Source organism: Manacus vitellinus, unplaced genomic scaffold, assembly GCF_001715985.3.
Source record: "Manacus vitellinus isolate BGI_N305 unplaced genomic scaffold, ASM171598v3 scaffold_24_pilon, whole genome shotgun sequence".
Taxonomy (NCBI): domain Eukaryota; kingdom Metazoa; phylum Chordata; class Aves; order Passeriformes; family Pipridae; genus Manacus; species Manacus vitellinus.
Genome location: NW_021939798.1, coordinates 11,920,149 through 11,936,834, shown reverse-complemented (window position 1 = coordinate 11,936,834; position 16,686 = coordinate 11,920,149). Strand labels below are relative to the sequence as shown.

The window sequence follows — 16,686 nt, the reverse complement described above, 5'->3', positions numbered from 1 at the left end:
GAGCCGCCCCGCCGATGGAGTCCGAGATGCTGCAGTCGCCTCTGCTGGGGCTCGGCGAGGAGGATGAGTCCGACCTGACGGACTGGAACCTGCCCCTGGCCTTCATGAAGAAGAGGCACTGCGAGAAGATCGAAGGCTCCAAGTCTTTGGCCCAGAGCTGGAGGATGAAGGACCGGGTAATGCTCCCGGGCGCGGTGGGGTTTGGAGGAGCAGGAGTGGGGAGAGTGGTGGAAAGGGAGCGGTGAGAGCCCAGAGGGCCGCTGAGCTGCAGCAGGGGTCTGTTTTCAGATGAAACACTGCGTGTTGATCCCATAGTTTGTGTCCCAGTCATGTGGAATTAGGGGAAGCAGAGATGCAGAAGGAGCGGAAGCACTGAATTGATGCTCGTGGTACTTGCGCTCTTAGAGCAGCTCCATCCTTTAAGCTCTTTCAAGGAAATTTGGGCACTTGGCGCTTTTTGGGAAAGTCAGTAAAATGAACGAGGTGTGCAGGAGCTCTGCAGGTGAATGGGGAGGCTCCAGGTGCAGTAGGTTGAGCAGTTACAGCTCTCTGGAGGTGAAGTTGCGCGGGAACTTCGTGGGTTTGGAGCTTTCCGCCAGCATGTTGCGTGGAATATAAAATGAAGGTGTGTTTGTGTGTGTGGAAACTGAGATTATGGGAATTTGGAGCCAGGAAATCGTTATGAGATGAAGCTCTTGTTGTATTACATTGGGAGCTTCCCTGTGTTTGGAGACATGCTCTGTGTTAAACTCACAAAACCAAGAGAGACAAAGAAAGATCCCAGCTGGGTCTGGAATCCTCTGTTGTGTCTGTGTCCCAACTTCAATGTTTAAGTAAAAAGCAAACAAAACATTTAAGAAATGTCACAGATAATCATTTCCAGTCAGTCAGTTCTTGGAATCCACTTTGGGTTGCAGGATTCCGTGGCTCCCAGAGTTGTTTTGCACATAACTTTGTGTTTATAGATATTTGTGAATTTTTGTGGTGACCAAGTTTCCGTTATGTTTATGATTCCTCTTGTAATGCTGTGGAATAACTTGTTGAAATTCCATGCTGTAATTTCTTTCCAGAGGCATTATGATCAGGCACAGGGATGCTGTCCCTGTCTCAGTGTTCCTAGAGGGGTGGTTATAGTTCTCAGAAGTTCTGGGAAGGCTCTGGCTGAACCAGAGTCATTTCCCTGAGGAGAATCATGTACTGAAAATGTGACTTGGCAGATCATTCCCGGGTTGAACTGAGTGTTTTGGGTGCGATTTAAGGGAGGCACAGACACCACGTGTGTGCTCTTTCTGCTCTAAAGGGTTTTGGCAAAGAAGAGACTTTCTCTAGTAGACTGTGGAGGTGTGATGAGCTTGCTTGTCTATTTTAGTGATCCCTCTGCCTTCCTGGGAAGCTTCCTGTTCACTTATTTCCTGATCTGCAAAGTTGTCTCTTTCTAATTTGGGAATGACTTTGGCTGGGTCAAGGTGATCAATAGGTTGTGCAGCAGCAGCACAAGTGCAGGGGGTGAGGAGCAGCTTCTCCGTGGTTGGTGTTAAACATTTCACGTGCTTGTTATGGCCAGAGAGAATGTTTCTGATGAAGAGAGCAGTGGTTAGTGATCACCACAGCCCAGCTCCTGCTTCCTGACCCCCTGGAGCTGCAGTGTCCTCCCCCCAGACTCTCCTGTGCTGTGAATGTTGTGCCTGTCACGACATCGCTGCTGCAGGAACAACTCAGCGAGGTCAGGCCCTGGGTCACTCCACAATACTGAGTCTGCTTCTTGTAAGAGAAGGAAATAAAAGCAAATCCACAATTTTCTCTTTAGTCCTTCTGTTTTCACTGTCAGCTTGAGACAAATAACTTTACCCCGGGGTCGGTGGTGCTGCTGCTGGATCAGGGATCCTTTGGACAAACTTGCCGTTGTGTATCATTGTTTTTTGCTTAAGAACAGGTGCATAGGAAGATAGAGAAAGCACATAAAGACACGTGAGAGAGGAGAAGCAGCTGATTTGAGAATGCTCTACCTCATTACTTTTAAATCTTAGGAGTTATTTTTCATGTCTTTCATTCCCCTCCTTAGCTGTCATTGGCTGTCTGCTCAGCATTTGATATGAGATAACAAAGGTAGAACCTCATCTGGGCAAGGAAGGGCTCTGAGGATGAGGGTTTGGAATGCTGCATGGGGATGTTTGTTAAATATTTCCCCCCAGCCAACTCGAGTTTGGTTAATCCTGCAAAATAATTCATGAAATGTAATCTTTGGTCCATGAGCAGGAGGTGGAAGGCAGCTCGCTCATGCTGCTGCTTTCCCACAGCCCAGCTGGAAATGGCAGTGAGAGTGTGACAGGTTTGTCCAGGGAATGAGGCACCTGGATAAAAACCCGGGACCTGGGATTGGTGGGAGTTGGATGGGAAGCAGTCGGGAAGGGTGGTGTGAAGGCAGACACAAAGTAACGCCTGGAAACTGACTGCCGTTCATTCCCCCTTTCCGGTCCTCCCTCTCCCCGAGCTGCTTTGTTATGCTCTCTGGCATCATTGATTAATTATTCCTTGTTGTGGCTGTCCTCAGAAAGTTTCCTCTCTTCCTCTTCCCTTGTTTCCGGGCGCTGATCCCGCTGATCCGGACGCTCTGCAGCCGTGTCGGTGCCCACGGCCCCCAGTGTTTGTCTGGAGCTGCTCATCCCGTCTGGAGCCCCTTCCCTCCAGTCCCAGTGTGGCTGAGGGTCTGTCCCGTTCCCCTGGTGCTTTGTCTCTCGCCCCCCTTCCCCACAAGCCAGGGCTGATGGACTCCAGGTGTGCTCTTGTCTCCGGGATGCTGCTGGAAGAGGATGTAGCTCTGGCTGTGAGCTGAGGGTGAGAACGTTCCGTTGTTTTGAATTTGATAAATGAACTTGTCACAGCTTGGGTTGGGACCCATCACTTGTCGTTAAACACACCAGCCTGTCTCTAAATGAAGAAATTCTCAAAGGTCAACCAAACCAAGTCTCTGTTTGTCCAAGTTGCAGGTAAATCTGTCGTGTCCCCGTGAATCATGAAAACCATGAGCAGTGGCAGATTTTTGCCTTATTCATCGAGGAGTCCTGGGGAGTGATCCGAGCTCTGCTATAGTTATAGGAAATGATTCACTAAGATTTGGGAAGGAATGACTCTTCTTTTCATCCTCCTTTGTTGCTCTAAAAACCTCAGAGTTTTTATGAAGTTGAAGGTTCTTTGGAAGGCAGAACTCTGATAAGTGGGAGAATCGAATCAGCAGAGTAATGAGTGGTAAATCTGGAGAAAATAAGTGAGCATTCACTGGTGTCCCCCGCCCCTTCTCCACGAGGGCTGCTCTGAAAACATTTAATCCTGGCTCTCCCCCTTCCATGGACTGCATATGCCATCAAAGTGACACTGCTTTGATCTATTATTTATTTAAAGAATATTTTTAACACAAGAGGGTTGGAGTTATGCTTTGTGTATTGAATTAAATCTCAGCCTCGGTAGCAACCAAAGCATGTAACTTGATTTAAATGAAAACACTCCCAAGTACACCAGGTTTTACTGACAAGTTGCTATTAAATTCTGAATATTTAAATTAGGAATTACTGTATTTATATTGATTTCTAAGATAAGCAGAGAGCAACAAAGCTGATTGTAATAGTTTTACTTCAACATTTTTTTTCCTGCTGCCTCATAACTTGCTGAGTGAGAATTAAATCCTGTTTTTATGAGAAGAGGAATACACAATTAGGTTTCTCTGGACATGCAGATTAAAGCAGAACTGCATACAAATGTGCTTAATTCAGACAAGCAGAGTTTACCTGCCTGCACAGTAAATCCCTGGAAGTGTCCAAGGCCAGGTTGGACGGGGCTTGGAGCAACCCGGGCTAGTGGAAGGTGTCCCTGCCCATGGCAGGGGGTGAAATGGGATTAGCTTTAAGGTCCCTTCCAACCCAGACCAGTGTGGGATTCTGTGGCTCTGATGTTCCGTGTGTTGAAGGGAATTACTGAAGGATGGTGGTGGTGTGGGTTTGTGCACATCGTTTCAGCTTGAGATCGTTGTTTCAATGCACAGAAGCTTCCCAGGCACTGAATGGCCATGTTTGGGCTGCTGGTTGATCCTGGAGCACTGGTGGCTCATTTTCCCCCCTCTTCTAAGACTGGTTTGGTCTTTCTTGGGAGCTGAATTCACAGAATCACGGAATCATTAAGGTTGGAAAAGACCTTAAAGCTCATCAAGTCCAACCGTCACCCAGGACCACCACCATGTTCACCACGAAACCACGTCCTCAAGTGCCACATCCACATGTTTTTTGAATACTTCCAGGGATGGTGACTCCACTCCTACCCTGGGCAGCCTCTGCCAGTGCTTTACAACTCTTTCTGTTGTAAATTCTGAATTTCTTTTTGGTGTTATCCAGTCTAATCCTCCCCTGGCACAACTTGAGGCTGTTTCCTGTCATCCTGTCCCTTGTTCCCTGAGAGCAGAGCCCGACCCCCTTCCAGTCAGGTAGTTGCAGAGAGCGAGAAGGTCCCCCCTGAGCCTCCTCTTCTCCAGGCTGAGCCCCCCCAGCTGCTCCTGAGAGCTGGTGATGGTGTGGGTCTCTCTCCTGGGTCAGTGGTTGAAGCCCATCCTGGTTCAGTAGTTCCTGCCAGTGGTGATTGCAGCCCTGTGAGGTGTGGGAACTGTGTGGGAGCAGTGGCCCCTGCTGCCTGTCAAACCAAACCAAACCCAACCCCAGGCTCTCCTGGAACTGTCAGCCATGAGCAGTGTCAGCTCACTCCTGGGTTTGTGTCTTCCCTCCCCTAGAACAGGGATCTGTTTGAACTGAGGTGTTGGCTATTGATTGGATGGGGGTGGGAGGCTGCACTGTGTCCACAAATGTTTTGTGTCAGAGCAGAAGGGACTTTGATTAACAGCTCTGAGAGCACAACTGGGCACAGACTTTGAAAGAGAAAGATCTGACCTTTGTACGCCAGCGGGAAACACCGAAATCCTCGACTCGGCCATTCGCTTTTCACCCTGTGAATGTTCTGCCTTCAGCTGAGATCTGTGAAATGAGCACCATTAGCAAATGGAATGTCAGAAACTAGCTATATCTGTGTCTCTCCATTTGAAAATGCAGTAAGAGGAATTTACCTATATATAACCTGCTGCTTTTTTTGTCTGGGCGGCCGGGGCAGTCCTGGGGGCTGGTGCTGCTGAGCAGTTGGGATTTGCAGAGGAGTCAGGCAATTATTGCTACTGAAAATCAGCATCTGCCTTGTGGTGGGTAGTTACTCCCTGCCCTCCAGCATGTGTGGGGAAATTTGAAAGGTCTATGAATAGCAGGCAGAGAAAAAAAAAAAAACCACCTTTAAAGCTATACACAGATATGTTGCAGATTGCATACTTTAGTTAAAAATGTGTCACTCTGCGAGGCTTTTCTTCTCCTCTCTCAAGCGTGGCAGATGTCACCGGAATTTGGTCGTGGTGACAACTGGGAAATGTCTCTGCTGCCAACCACCCCTGCTTGGCCTGGCACTGGGGGTGTTTCAGTAGCTGGAGGTTGTGTGGATGTCTCAGAAATGCTTCATTAATGCTTTTCTGGTTCTTCTGTTTCTTCTCTCTGCCTGTGTGTAGACAGAAGTCCGAGGGCAGCAGCTTCCTCGGAGTTTCAGTTCTGGCTCCGTGGGTTGTGTTGGTTTTCTGGGAAGTTTGGGGGGATTGGCTGTGTTTGCCTCTCTGAGGTGTTGTTTTAATTGGCTCTCTGCTGTGCAGATCTTCACCCTTGGCTGCTTCCAGAGGTGACTGTTGGCGTAGCAAGGCCACGGGCAGCTGAGGGGGTTATTGATCCTTCTGTGACTCGTAGCTTTAACTGGCCTTGCCAGTAAATTTGATAAACCCATGACGTGTGTCTTGTTCCTCTGTTCTCTAAAGAAGGTACTGTAGGTGCCTCTTTCAATGAATTATCTAATTAGTTACTTAAACCCAGGTTTGTGTGAGTGACGTTCTCTAATTCAAAGCCATGATAGGGATGGGTGCAATAGGTGACAGATGGGCCCGGGGGCTGAAGAATTCCTTTTTATCTTATTGTCCCAGTGGTTCTGCCAGTGACACCCTCACTAAGATTTTTATTTCTGGGTTTGTATTTATTGATTTATCCTTGCTGTGCTGTGGCAGGGTGACCTACAGCCAGAGCAGCTCTTGTTGGGCAGGGGATGGGAGTGAGGTGTAATCAGTGTAATTACTGTGGGAACAGCCATGGGTTGGGTCAGGCCGCCCTTCTCCATGTCTGGGTGAGCCCTGTGCTCCTGGCTCTCCCTCTGCTTGACTTCCCTGTAGCCTGATGAAGCCTCAAGCAGGAGCAGAGTCTGCAGCATGGTTTGTTCCCTCAGGGACCTCTCCCTTTCTCCGTGGCACAGCAGCAGGATGGAATTTAAAGCCAGGGGCCAGCGTTCTGTACTGTGTGCCTCTCAAACACAACCAGCATCTCCATCTTCATGTTCCTGACACTTCACTGGAATTCATGGGCTCGATCTTGATCATTTTCTTCTACTCACTCCTGTAAGCTTAGGAAAATTCCTCTTTTGAGAAGTTGTTTGACTGTGAAGTAGTTGGCTGTGGCTCAGGGATTCCACTGGAGTGAGACAGCGACTCCTGATCAAACGCGCCGTGTGTATCCGGTGTTATTGACTCCCTAAAGATCTGAGAGGGCCGTCTAGGAATGATTTGAAAGAATAGCTTGCAAGGAAGATCTGAAGCTGAAGTCAGTCAGTGCCTGGGAAGACCGACACCTTTTCAAGGCAGTGCTAGACAGGAGTGGGAATGCGGTGGAGCGACTGGGAGAAGCCGGTAGGAATGCAAAGCAGGGCTAGGCTGAGGTGAGGAGGAAACCTGTTGTCACAGATCAAATGGAGAATAACGTCTGGAAAATGCCTACTGATTCTTTTGCATGTTGTATAAAGAAAGATCATAGAAGTAAAAGATTTGCTTTCTATTATTTTTCATTATTTTTAGGAAATGATTGGCAGGGACAAGGGAACACCAGTTTGGTTTTCTCTGCATCTGAGGGTGGTTTGAAGGCAGTGGCTGCTTTGCTGTGACAATGGATCAACCTGCTCGAGTGTGGAGTTTTTAATCTTAAGGACAGTCGGTCACACACATTCCCCTTTCATCTCCAAGGGCACCTTTGGAGCTGAGGTCACTGGCCACTGGTGGTGTCACTCCCTGCCAGACCGAGGAGATGCACAGTGTTCCCAGAGCAAGTGAATAGGAAGTGTCTGTGGATATCTGGGGTAGTGAGTGACAGTGGTAATTCAGCCCTGAGCTGAAGAAGTGCTTATGAAGCAGCCAGTGAAGGCAGCAGCTCCAGGTGTGTTTTGTGAGGAGCTGTGTCACTGCTGGCGTGTGAACCACGGGCAGGAGCTGCCTTGGCTGGGCAAAGGAACATGTTGGACATCATAAACCTCTGAAGAAAACTCAGAGTGTTAGTGCTGAACACAGAGGTTAGAGAAGGAAAACAAACCCTGGGGAGGAGTTGATCTAGGAATCTAGAGCAGGCTGGCACACCAGGAACCCACCGTTTGGGCTGCAGATGGCTGAAGACAACCTGCAGAGCTGTTGAATTATTAATGTTATCTCAAAGGATTTCTTTGCATTTTACTATTTTTATCACTGTGGAAAAGCACACAGAGTTTTTTTTTTTTCCCTAACAATTTATTTATCTTAAACTTTGCGTTAAAAAAATTTCCTTGAAGCTGAAAGCTCTTCCTTTTTTAAATGTTTTTACCTTGCAAATGGTACAGGTGAGCTGCAGAGGCAGCAGGGGTCTGTGTTCCTGGACTGGGATAAGTTGTGTCCATGTGGGATATGTTCTGAGTTACTTCAGCACCCTTTCACTGGGTTTGTGTGCAGTTCTGTGATGGAGTGGACCAGGAAGGTCAGGGTTTTGTGTGCCTCTTCAACACTTTCAGCCTTTTCCCTGGCTGATTTGCAGACCTGCATTCCTCAGCGGAGCGTGGTACCAGAGCCCTGGGAATGATGCCTGGGCAGATTGTCCTCACTTGTCACCTCTGGGCTGGGAGCCCAAAATGGGAAGGATTGAGGAAAACACAATTTTTTGGTGCTGCAGAGTGAACTGGAACTCCAGAGGGAGAACAGTGTTTTGTGTTGTTAAATGCTGCTGCTGGTGTTCAGTGTTGGAGACTTCCTTGTTGGGGAGTCTAATGGCACATCTCCAAAGGAGCCAACATCCTGGAGTTACCTGTGGAACACCTCGCTGGGTTTGCCTGTTGGTTGAGAGGCTTGTATTAAATCTGTGTAAAAATGTCCAAAAAAAGTCTTTAGGAAGAGAGTGAATTTCCTGCACAAGCAGGGAATTGAGCCTCCTGGCCAGTGAGGGTTTCCAAATGAGACCGAGAGGAAGATTTGGAATCTGGAAATCTGTCCCAGTGTTTGTGTTTAATGTTGATAACTTCACCCTCAACTCTGTAAAATAACATAGCAGTGTATATTTCTTGTTTAATGCTGACTTAATCTTGTGTTTATATTAACTCACAGAAGCAATTTGAACTGACTGGCATAAACCCAGGCAGGTTTCTAGCACTTGAGTGTTCTTCTGGGTAATGTTTAAGAGAAAGTTTTCAGCTTGCAAATTGCAGTGAAGAAATCAAATATTTATGGGTCTTAAAATGTCCAGTCTGAAATGTACCACAAAATGCAAAATTTCTCATAAATGCATTGGCTTGTTCTTGGTATTACTTGAACTGGAAGTTACTAAACTGTTCTTACTCGGGCTGTAACAAATCCAGCACTGCTGAAATTGGCTGTTTTGGTTTCAGCCTGGACTGGAATCACTTTCAGGGATGCTCCAATAGGATCAGGTGGGCTCCCTGTGATGATAAAAGTTCACATTTTCAGTCAAACTCATTCTTAGGGAGATAATGCCATGTTTTTTTCTGGCTGAAAATAGCTGCAGAAAGTGCACTGTACTCACCTGCAGATCTCTGAATGAAATAAGAGATGAATTAGAAATATTTTACAGGTTCTCCGATCTTGAGTATAAGATGTAAATTTTAATGTCAGGTGCTTTGAAAAGCATCTTCTTTTCCGAGCAGATGCAGAACTCCCTCTGCTCCCTGACTCCCCTTTCCGATGGGTTTGGGGAGGAATTCAATACCATTGCTTCTCAGCAAGAGCATTTTGACTGAGTGGATTTTGCAATTTAGCTATTGCAGGTTCTGACCCAGAGTTATTAACCCATTTTAAATTGGATGCAATACAAGCTTGGGAATTGTATAGCTTTTTTTTTAACATGCAAACAACACTCCCCAGCACAAAGCCCAAGTAAGAGCTGCTGTGGTCTGATCTTGAGCCTTTGCTGAGAAAGCATTTTGGATATTGGGTTTCTTACCAGCTTGCCAAACATTCTTCTGCTTCATTTTTTAATTCTAACAAAAATCCATTGAAATGTATTCTGGGAGATATACTCTTGAAATGGGAAAAAGAAAATTTCCACTGTCTTAATGACAGATGAGAAGGTCCTCATACTTCTTGTATTAAAAAGATTTAAATATACAGTGAAGTTTCTGGCATGTTCCAAGAGCTTAGAAATGTCAAAAGGGTTATTGGGTTTTTTGGGCTTGGGGTTTTTTTTGTCTGCTGTGTGTGCTGGCACCCCCATGCCCTGGGCTGATCCCCCAGCGTGGGCAGAGGGCAGGGGGGGATTGTGCCCCTCTGCCCCTCAGGTGAGACCCCCCTGCAGAGCTGCTCCAGCCCTGGGAACAGCACAGGAGGGACAGGGAGCTGCTGGAGCCAGTCCAGAGGAGGCACCAGGATGCTCAGAGGGATGGAGCAGCTCTGCTGGGAGGAAAGGCTGGGAGAGCTGGGATCGTGCAGCCTGGAAAAGGGAAGCTTTGGGGTGACCTGATTGTGGCCTTGCAGGACCTGAAGGGAGACTACAGGAAAGATGGAGAGACTATTTCCAAGGGCCTGGAGTGCCAGGACAAGGGGGAATGGCTTCAGACTGCCCGAGGGCAGGGTTAGATGGGATATGGGGAAGGAATTCTTGGCTGTGAGGATGGTGGGGCCCTGGCACAGGTTGCCCAGAGGGGCTGTGGCTGCCCCTGGATCCCTGGGAGTGTCCAAGGCCAGGCTGGAGCAACCTGGGCCAGTGGAAGGTGTCCCTGCCCATGGCAGGGGTGGCACGGGATGGGATTTAAGATCCCTTCCATCCCAGGCCATTCTGTGATTCACCCCCAGGGGTGGATGAGGAGGAGCAGGTCAGGGGAGAGGAGTGAGCTGTAATTCTCTTGTTTGCAGAATGAGTCGTAGTGGAATGTGAGACTTTATGTCCTTTGGGAGAGGTGGCAGAGGGGAAATCACCCCATTTGTCTCTGGGATCAGTTCCTGTTCCTTTCATTAGGGGTTTGCTGTCAGTTTTCCTGGAGAGGTGCTTATTTAAAACCCCGAACTTGGGAACAGAAGATAAATATCAGCCTGTTCAGCATAAGTCACCGATCAGACATTACTAGCAAAATATTGAAAAATAAGTCAGTATTAGACTGCAAATGGGAAACAATAAATACGGGAGATGGAGAAGATTGGTTGGCAGGATACTTTCTCTTGGAGGAATGATTTATATGTTTTCATGCCTCCTAAGTTATTTTGTCTGTAGTTTCCTGTGTTTCCTTCAGGGTTTTCAGTGTGTTTGCCAGCACGTGGTGACTCCTGGCGATGTTTGTGCCCCTCCACACCCTGCAGCACTGTGGGTTTTCTGAGGCCCTTTGTGCTGGAAAGGTGTCCCTGTGGGCAGGGCAGTGCCAGGAGTTGTGTAATGGTCAGGTGTTTTGGGGAGGGAGCAGTTTGGGTGGTGCTTTTGGGTGGTCCATAACACTCTGCAGCACTGAAGGGTCTGCAGGACCGAGCTGCATCTGTTGCAGGTACCTCTGCTTGGACTGTGGATTCTTTGGAATTCTGAGGGAGTACCCTGAGTGCACCTGTCCTTAGTGCTGAACTCCATCCCATGATGAGCCACCCCATCCATGTGTGGCTCCTTGGGAAGCCTCGTGACATCCTGGTATGGGGATCCCTGTTCAGACTCTTGTTTTCATCTCTGTGCTGCAAAGTGCTGCTTCCTTCTCCTCCTGGGCATGAGGAACTCCTACATGATTGCAGGGTTTGTTAGCAAGAACACGCTTTGGGATGAAGCCATTAACCACATTTCTTGCTAGATCCTTACTCTGTGTTCCCTGTCATGGCCATAGGAGTGAGGAAAAGCCACCAGCTTTCTGTCCTGGTGTTGAGCCTGTCCCCCTTCCATGGCATGAACAGTGTCTGGCTGCTCCAGTTTCCTTATAAATTATCCATCTGTGTGGCTCTAGGATTTCTCTTAAGTGTGAAATTTTAGATTTTTTTCCCCTCCTGTTGTGAATTGCAGTGGGGGTGTGGGTGTGCAGACAAGCACTGAGTGCCTGATGGAATTACTGGGAGCCTTTGTTTTGCTTCTCTGGTTTAGGGGTTGGGACGAGGGAGTGTGGAAGAGACCATGAAGACATGCAATAATAGTTTTCAACAGTGTTTTTATCTGGCTGTGGTGCTCAGCCATTGGTTTAATACAGGTTTTCAGTCCCAGGTGAGGTTTGGTGGGCTTGGGTTTGGTACATTCATGGTGCCCACATGGCAAACCCCATGTGCTGCCTGGGCAGTGTCAGGGTGATGCTGGAGCAGCTGGAACAGGCCCAGGGAGGGATCCAAGACAGGATTTCTCCTAAGAAGGCTCTCCAGGATAACTAAGGTGTGCAGAAAACAAAGAAGAAATGGACTTAATGTGTTTGTTTTGATGTGTGTTTGTTTGTTTGAGGATTTTAAGGTTTAGTTTGTCACTTGGGGGTTTTTCCATTGTAATATGCTTAGTTTTAATATTAGAGATCATGCACTGCATTATAATATTGATCAGGGACCGTGAATAGCATTTCCTCATGTTTTAATAATATGTTTCAGCTGGACAATGGCTAATTTAAGATGAGTAGCAGAAGTTCACTGATATCTATTTCCATGCTCAGAAAGAGAAGAATGGGCTCTGGAAATAATAATAAAAATAGTAACATAGGGTCTAAGTACTGTTCTAATAAAAAATATGAAAAATGTAATCAGTCAGGCCTTGCTCAGAATAGTCCATGTGAGAGAGCAGGTAAGAGAGGTTGGTTGAAACCCTTCAAAAGTTCTCAGAGTGGTAAAATTTGAACCCAAGTGAAAATTGCTGCTGTTTCTGCACTAAGTAGGTGTGTTATTGCCTGTCTTTGCAGATGAAGACTGTAAGTGTTGCCTTAGTTTTGTGCCTCAATGTCGGCGTGGACCCTCCTGACGTGGTGAAAACAACTCCCTGTGCCCGCCTGGAATGCTGGATCGGTGAGTCCCCAGGGCTTCCAGGCTCCAGCTGACCCTGAGTCCTGCAAATACTGAGCCACAGCATAGAAGGGCATCTGAAAGTTGTGAATTTCCTGAACTTAAAACTGGGGTGAACAAAAGGAAATCTGGGATCTGATTTCTCTCTCTCTGTGGGTCACTCAAGAGTCCAGCCCCAACTGCTGCCTTAGGTCATGTCCTGCTTTGTTCTGAAATGAGATACCATGGAGCAAACCAGCTGTTAATGAGCTGCTTTACTTCCTTTTAATTGTGGTAGATTTATAAATATCTGAGGAAATCTGTGAGCAGTTCCATCCTCAGAGTGCTGGGGTCTGCAAAGCTTTGAATCCCCCTTTGCTGCCTCACACAGCAGAGCAGGGAGGTTTGTAAAATGCAAGGACTTTGCTGTGTGTTGAGGTGGCTGCTCCAGGGCTGTTTTAATTGGAAACATGAATTCAGAAGACCTGGAATTATTCCCAAGGATGTCTTGCCAGCAGTTCCAACACCTGGTTTTGCTAGTTTGATGCACCGTCGGATTAAATTCCTAGTCTTTTTGTGAAGCAATGAAAAGTTCCCTTGGTTTTTGGAAAAAAAAGTCTGATTATCAAGATGAGGCAAATCTGAAGTAATATTAGAAGGAAATATGTTGTGTACAAAAGCTTTCTCAGAGAGATTTGTTTTTTATCTAGGAATCGGGAACGTTCAGCCTGCAGCACATACCACTGTAATCCTCAACTCTGGGGCTTAGACAGGCCTCAGGAGCAAATTAATCACTGCACAAACGGAATTTTAAAGAAAAAACTTTCAGAAGATCTTGTTTCTAACCTTGCTTTACCTGCTTTCATGAATCACAGCATCTCAGGTTTTTAACCTAAAAATGCTGATGACTTTGAAGCAGCTGAAAAGCCCTGAGCAGGCAGGAGCAGATCCATCAGAGCAGGGGAGGGAACAGCTCTGATGTCCCACTGATACACCAGCAAAGGGAATGAGGAGCATTGCAGAGTCATTTAAATAAAGTCATTAGTGCCTATCATTAGCAAAGAGAATTTTGAATGCAGTTTTGTAATTAAATTTTCAGTGTGTGTATGTACACAAGTGCTCCTTCCATTTCCAGCCGACTTGAAACTTCTGAGAAAGGTAATTGCAGAAATGTGGGATGTTTTCCTTACCCCAGTCTCAGGAGAAGCGAGTGGGGTGTGTGAGAATGTCTTTGCAGATGTGCAGGGAGGTATGAAACTCCTTTTGCTCCAATTGCAGTTTACTGCTATAATTTAAATAAGATCCTAGCTTTTATTCATGAAAGAAAAATAACTCATACAATCCTGCTTTCATCCTACTTTATTATATTTTCTTTCCACCAAAAGTACAATATTTGTAAAAATTAAAAAAAAACCCTTCATTGATTTGGTTAAATGCTTTTAAAATAATTTATATTAAATAGTAAAATATTAGTTTCTAGGTTGGTTTTTTTTTAAGCTTGTTAATAGTGTAATTATATGTTCATGGTATTTGAATAAAGCACATAGACTGGAATTGTATTGCTATGTATGGATGGTTGTAATTATCTAGTGATAAAATTAACTTCTTAAATATTACAAGTGGCACATTATCTGAGAAGCAAGAAGCAAAGGAAGTAAATGAAGCAGGACTTTCATCCATCAAGAGAAAATGTTTATCATCAAATATTTAATCAGTTTGAATTTTTTGTCAGTGTTTACAATAGAAACCTTTTTTACTATTGAAGGAAACAGATGCAATGCCTCTCCTGTCCTTCAAAACAAAATTGTGTTTAGTAGCTTAGTGAGAGAAATCCTCCAGCTTTGACAGTCTGTAATGAACTGCATTTGTACTGAAGTTGGGTGTTGCCCCAAGGACGTTCCATGAGGAGTGACAAGTTTGTGAGTTTGAAATCGGTCATGAAAGGAGCCTGTGTGACACTATCAGTGATCTGAGGGGTTCAGCTGGGGTCAGAAATGCTCCTCTGTGTTCTGTTCCCAGATCCTCTGTCCATGGGGCCTCAGAAGGCTCTGGAAACCATCGGGGCCAACCTGCAGAAGCAGTATGAGAACTGGCAGCCAAGGGTGAGTGTTCCTGGGCTGTTTTCCTGGTGAAACCTTAAATGACTGAGTCTGTGCATCATGGTCTGTTGAATGCCTTTTTCTGAAGTGTTTTTAAGCATGTTTCTATCAGAAGGGCTTGTCTTGAAGCATTTATGGTAGATATTGTATTTAAGACAAGAGAATTTACTTTGGTGTTTTTCCTTGTGGTACACTGACAATAAGAATTTGGCAGAAAATTCAAATAGTGCCTGAAATCAAAAAGGAGAGTAAAACATCTTGATGCAAAGGTGAAAACAGTCCCTTTTCTGTGCTCTGTAGTGGAGTCCCTGGTACTGAGGGGTGAGGGACAGGTCAGAAGGAGCAGGTTCCCTGCATGGGCCTGGTGGAGGCAATCCCAGAGCTTGGAGGTGAATTCCTGGTGAATTCCTGGTTCCTGCAGGAAATCCCAGCCCCTGAAACATTGCAAAGCCAAACACGTCCTGGTTTATTGCACTCCACAGGGCTCTTGAGTTTTCTGCAGTAATAAAGAGAAGTTGATGTGCCATGTGCAATAAAACAATAGGAACATTATTGAATTTACTAGAGCTTTCATATAAATACTAATGCATCTAGTTTGGTCTGATTCTCAGTGGTTTGGAGTGGTTTGGAATGGAGGGAAGGAAGACAGTTTGGGGAAAACGGGACAGTCTGAAAAAAAAAGACCAAATGATTAAAATCTTCTGAAATAGCCAATATTCCCAGGCTGTCAGGTCCTCCCAGCACGAGCTGCCTGTCAGGAATACCTTGTTGGGAATGTACCAATGGTGCTGATTCCTGGTGATGGATCGTGGCAGGGATGGACACTGTGACCAGTCCTGTGCCATCACTGCCAGTCCTTGGCTGCTTCTGTTTGCAGGATGTTGTTCAAACACCCCCCTTTGTGTTCAATACAAACAGCTTAGCTGAAAAAATCTGTAAAATGGGTAAAGCTTGAAAATTCCTTATTTCTGGAAGCTCCCAGGCTGCACAGCTGATGGATATTTCCTTCCAGGTCTTATTGAGCCCCTTTCTAAATAATTTATCAGCTTGCTGTTGCTTGAAGTATTTGTTCTGATTAAATTTAAGACTTTGCTTTATTGTTGTGTAGCTAAATAAATTTGTGTGCTGTGGGAGTAGAAACCACTTCAGCTGTTGTTTCATCTGCAAAATCCCGCAGTTAAGCAATATTCAGACATATCATGCAATTCTCAAATAAAGATTGTGCTGGGGAGGGAGCAGGAGATGACAGAGCTGGGGCTCGATCTGTCTTGATAAAGAATCCTCTGAACAAGTCAGAGTTCTTGCAGCTCAGTGCAGTGACAATTGAGGGGCTGGTGAAAAAGTGAAAAGAAACCAAGACAGCTCTTCCCTAACATTCCCTTGGGTCATGGGGTTTGAGTGTCACTGGGCAGGGAGGGGGTTAAACCTGAGGGTAGTCTAGAAGGAGGTTCAATTACAGGGATCCAGGGGGCTGCTGAAGCAGCTGAGAATGAAAGGAGAAAAGGGAGGGAAAGGCACTGTAGTGCCTGACTGAAGGGACCTTTGCTGGGACTGCTCCCCTGGTTTGGGAATTTGCAGCCTGGTGGGCTGGGGAATGGCTGGAGGAGCCCAGTGGAACTGGGGCTCAGTGGTGGCAGGGCCTGGAGCAGAGGGTTTGGCAGGGAGCATCCAGAGAACATGTGGGAAAGGGGAGCCTTTGGCTGAGGCAGCACTTTGTACCACTTTAACTGCCCAGAATAAAATACCTGGAATTTCTTTCGGAGGTTCCTCGCATGCTCTGCATTTAAAATATTTAGATAAGGAATTGATTGTATTGAAATGGAATTTCTCTGCTTCTGACCTTCATTTATTCCCCCCTGCAGAACCTGCCTGCATTAGGTGCAACCCTGGAGTGAGTGCCCAGCCAGAGCACGGCTTGGCTTGGGCTGGCAGTGAGTGGCAAATAATTTCCCTGTCGTTGAGGTGTGAATTCAGTTTTCTTGGCTTCACTGCATGTTGTGCCATGCCAAAGGCAGGAACTTGCCTTAGTTTAAGAGTCAACAGACTTTGAAAATAGGACTAATGGACTGTGAACTCCAAGTGCTGCTGCAGAGAGATGGTTTATGGAGATGCAGGAGCTCGTGGGGATTTTTATGAGCAGGAGTTACTGCTCTGTAAGTCCCAGTTTACCTCCATTTATCAGTAGAACCTGGGACCTGGCTCTGTGCTGTGGCACTGCAGAGCTGAGCAGAGGGGCTGGTGGGAAGGCTGAAGGTGTTC

At 46.3% G+C, this 16,686-nt stretch overlaps 1 protein-coding gene across 1 annotated transcript in view; it reads left to right on the top strand.

Moving 5' to 3' along the window:
- Window positions 1-14: 14 nt before the first annotated feature.
- Window positions 15-16,686, top strand: part of RPTOR (regulatory associated protein of MTOR complex 1) — a 102,728-nt gene continuing 86,056 nt past the window's right edge. The window contains 3 exon segments of the mRNA XM_029959973.1: window positions 15-176; window positions 12,250-12,352; window positions 14,348-14,430. Of these exon segments, the coding sequence (XP_029815833.1) occupies window positions 15-176; window positions 12,250-12,352; window positions 14,348-14,430 (348 nt within the window).